This window comes from Mitosporidium daphniae (genome assembly GCF_000760515.2).
Source record: "Mitosporidium daphniae strain UGP3 chromosome Unknown contig-446, whole genome shotgun sequence".
In the NCBI taxonomy this organism is placed as follows: Eukaryota; Fungi; Microsporidia; genus Mitosporidium; species Mitosporidium daphniae.
Genome location: NW_013546349.1, coordinates 1 through 792, shown reverse-complemented (window position 1 = coordinate 792; position 792 = coordinate 1). Strand labels below are relative to the sequence as shown.

Sequence of the window (792 nt, the reverse complement as noted above, 5' to 3'; positions counted from 1 at the left end):
TTATGTATTTTTCAATAATTTTTATCAATCTACTCTGGTATACACGGTATTTATTGTCGTTAAATGCTTCCCCTTCAAAAACAAAAGAATATGCTTCAAATTTGTCTACTTCATTATTAATGGAAACTTTTTCGCTTAAATATTGATGGAGTCTAATAAGATGTTCGCTTTGATTATAGACACGGCATTGGAGAATACCAGCAATGTCTTCTTTCTCATTTTTTGTAAAATGAATGTATAATTCTTCAAGTTTGGATAGAGAGGTATTCATATTTTTTTTTAAATAATTCTTATACTAGCTACGTTAAAAGAATAGAAATATTTTGTAATGATAACTTTTGAAACGATTTTGTAAAATTAATATATTTTTAATTTAAATATCATTTTTATTATGTTTAATATAATTTTTTAAATAAAAAGCCTTTAATAAATAGCTTAAAATGTATCATTTTTTTAATTAAAAAAGTTTCATCTTTGTATCAAAATTAAAGCGAAAGAAAAAGAAATCATATAGTATTAACATTAAATTATTGATTATGAGAATACAAATACATATTTTAGTTAGTTTATTTTTGAGTTTTGGAACTATCATAGCTCAGAATGGAACACAGCCCGATAGCGCCAGAGTTATAGTTGGCTCTCAGGCAAATATTTCGGTAGATGTGCTTTTGAATGATAATTTGAATGCAAATAAAGATTATGAATTGATTTCGGTTTATAAATCTACTACTAGTACTAGCGTTAATATAAGTACTAATGGTAGCAAAGCTCAATATCAAGACCCGCAAGGCA

The 792-nt window shown here is 25.6% G+C and overlaps 1 protein-coding gene across 1 annotated transcript; it reads left to right on the top strand.

Moving 5' to 3' along the window:
* Window positions 1-145: 145 nt before the first annotated feature.
* Window positions 146-792, top strand: DI09_450p10 (uncharacterized protein; the record flags this gene model as incomplete). The annotated part of the gene is made up of 3 exons (XM_013382103.1): window positions 146-235; window positions 492-513; window positions 562-792. Coding segments are annotated over 3 exons (343 nt in total), but the record flags the coding sequence as incomplete, so codon positions are not given.